General features: G+C 41.2%; 1 protein-coding gene across 1 annotated transcript; it reads right to left on the bottom strand.

Moving 5' to 3' along the window:
• Window positions 1-678: 678 nt before the first annotated feature.
• LOC114693491 (UDP-N-acetylglucosamine transferase subunit ALG13 homolog) lies at window positions 679-1,120 on the bottom strand. The gene is given in 2 exon segments (XM_028869869.2): window positions 679-882; window positions 884-1,120. Coding segments are annotated over 2 exon segments (186 nt in total). The 5' UTR covers window positions 941-1,120; the 3' UTR covers window positions 679-753.
• Window positions 1,121-2,737: the final 1,617 nt, after the last annotated feature.

The raw sequence follows: 2,737 nt of genomic DNA, 5'->3' as shown, positions 1-2,737 counted from the left end.
GGTGGCGCACGCCTTTAATCCCAGCACTTGGGAGGCAGAGCCAGGCGGATCTCTGAGTTCGAGGCCAGCCTGGGCTACCAAGTGAGTCCCAGGAAAGGCACAAAGCTACACAGAGAAACCCTGTCTCGAAAAACCAAAAAAAAAAAAAAAAAGATTATAAACCTACAGATGCTGACTTTCTCACCAAATGTTACATTGTTAGCATTTCATTTTTTTTCTTCAAAGGAGCATCTAAAGTAATATCTGATTTTTAGTAACATTTCAAATTGTTTTGTTTTTGTTTTTGTTTTGCTTAGGTTTTTGGAAACAGGGTTTCTCTCTGTAGCCCTGGCTGTCTTAGAATTCACCCTGTAGACCAGGCTGGCCTTGAACTCAAGCCTCAGCCTCCTAAGGGCTGGAATTAATGGTGTACACCATCACTGCCAGACTTGAGTTTTTTTTTGTTTGTTTGTTTGTTTGTTTTTTGTTGTTTTTAAGCGATCAACCATTTAAGATTTTAGGACAAAACTGTGAAGACTACATTTTCAATGTTAGGGACTCACTACATATTCAATGTCAGGGAAATCTCAAAAATTTAGTGAAATTAGGATTTGGACCCAAGTGCAACGTTTATGCCACAAAGTTCCTTATATATTCTATTTTTTATAGTAAATGTATTAATCTGTAATGTTCTACAAATACATGCCATAAATTTATTTTGATTTAATCACATCCCATAAACTGGATTTAGGGGTATTTTAAAGTGTTGAGAGTTTATTTTTGTAATCCAACAACTTTATCCAAAAATGCAGAAAATTTTTCTGGCTGGCCAGGAGGATAACATTTCAGTGTTGATAAATCCATTGACTGTAACAGCCCAGGAAGCGTGCTCCAGGTACAAACAGAAGAGATGTCCTTCTTTGTGCAACTGCTTTGCCAACTCCAATTGATGATTGTTCATTAACTTTTCATTTACAACTACCACAAGTGGCCTGCCTTTTCCCAAACTCTCCAAACAGCTTCCTGCACCTGCGTGGCTGATGACAAGGTCTGCTTGCTGAAGGTCTTCTTTCAAAGAATCCTTATACCCGAAGGCTGTCTTTGGCGGCCACACACGCAATGAGGTCGTCGAAGGTGGTGGTTCCCACAGTCACAAACGCCAATGTCCTGCATTCTATCTGGCCACAAGAGAATAAAGCTGGGTATCACAACAATAATAACTACAGAAGGTATACAGACTTGTGGAAGCTGAACTACTGAGTGCTACTGAATGGGTCGAGGGAGAAATAAATAAGAAAATTAAAATTCCTAGAACTGAATGAAAATGAAAACACAACAAACCAAAATCTACATGACACAGGTAGTCTGAAGAGGAAGTATGTTGCAGTCAGTAAAGCTGGAAGAGTGGGCCCATCTGATCCCTTTGACATCAGACAGAAGAACAGAATTTGGAGTTTGCCCTTTTAGGCTTAAAGTTTTGCTTTGGTTCAGTATGCGCTCGATATGCCCCCAATTTCTCACCTTGAAATGGTAATGTATATTCTGTGGCATTGCACATTGGAAATATTTTTTAATGTAATTTGCCTTTTGATTTTACAAGGGGGTATAATTAAGAGATTGCCTTGAGTTTCAGAGGAGATTTTGGGCTTTGGACATCAGACTTGAAACTGTGTTGAGACTGTGAATGACTATTAGGGACTTTTGAAGCTGAGCTAAATGCATTTTGCATTATGGTATGACCAGGAGCCTATGGAGACTATTGAATGGAATTTGGTGATTTGAATGACATCAGCCCCCATAAAATCATATATGAATGCTTGGTCCTGGTTAGTGGAACTATTTGAGAAGGATTATGAGGTATGGCCTTATTGGAAGAGTGTCACTAGGTGTCTTAGGGTTTCTATTGCTGTGAAGAGACACCACGACCATGGTAACTCTTGAAAACATTTAGTTGTGGTGACAACTTTAGAGTTTCAGTCCATTATCATCATGGCAGGGAGCATGGTGTGCAGGCATACGTGGTCCTGGAGAAGTAGCTGAGAGTCCTATATCTTTTAGGCAACAGGGAGTCATCTCAGTGTCACACTTCATTCAACAAGGCCATATCTACTCCAACAAAGCCACACTTCTCTATGAGCTTATGGGGGCAATTCTATTCAAACTACCACACTGGGCTTCGTCTTTGATGTTGCAAAAGTTCACACCATTCCCAGTGAGCTCTTTTTTTCTCTCTGTCCAACTTTCAGAGAAGGATGTAAGCCCTCAGCTGCTCCTCTAGCACCATGGATGCCTGCTAGCTGCCATGGTCCCTGCCATAGTGGTCATGGACTCACCCACTGAAACTGTAAGCTGTAGATGTAACCAACCGTCTTATCAAATAAGAAACACAGAAACAATGTAAAAGAGAAAGCCGAGAGGTCAGAGCTCAGAGCTAAAATCTCACCCTTCCACCTGCGGTGTTCCAGCTTCCCGAAAGGGAGCTATTTCCTGTGTGAAAATCGATTTTCCAGTCATTCTGCCTTCTCATTGGTTGTAAACCCAAACACGTGACTGCCTCGTCACTGTCTGAATGTACAGCCCCCTAGGTCTTAAAGGCATATGTCTCCAATGCTGGCTGTATCCCTGAACACACAGAGATCTATGGGATTAAAGGTATGTGCCACCACCGCCACACTCTGTCTATGGCTCTAATAGCTCTGACCCCCGGGCAACTTTATTTATTAACATACAATCAAAATCACATTTCAGTACAATTAGA

This window comes from Peromyscus leucopus, chromosome 3 (genome assembly GCF_004664715.2).
Source record: "Peromyscus leucopus breed LL Stock chromosome 3, UCI_PerLeu_2.1, whole genome shotgun sequence".
In the NCBI taxonomy this organism is placed as follows: domain Eukaryota; kingdom Metazoa; phylum Chordata; class Mammalia; order Rodentia; family Cricetidae; genus Peromyscus; species Peromyscus leucopus.
This window is presented reverse-complemented; position numbering and strand designations above follow the sequence as displayed.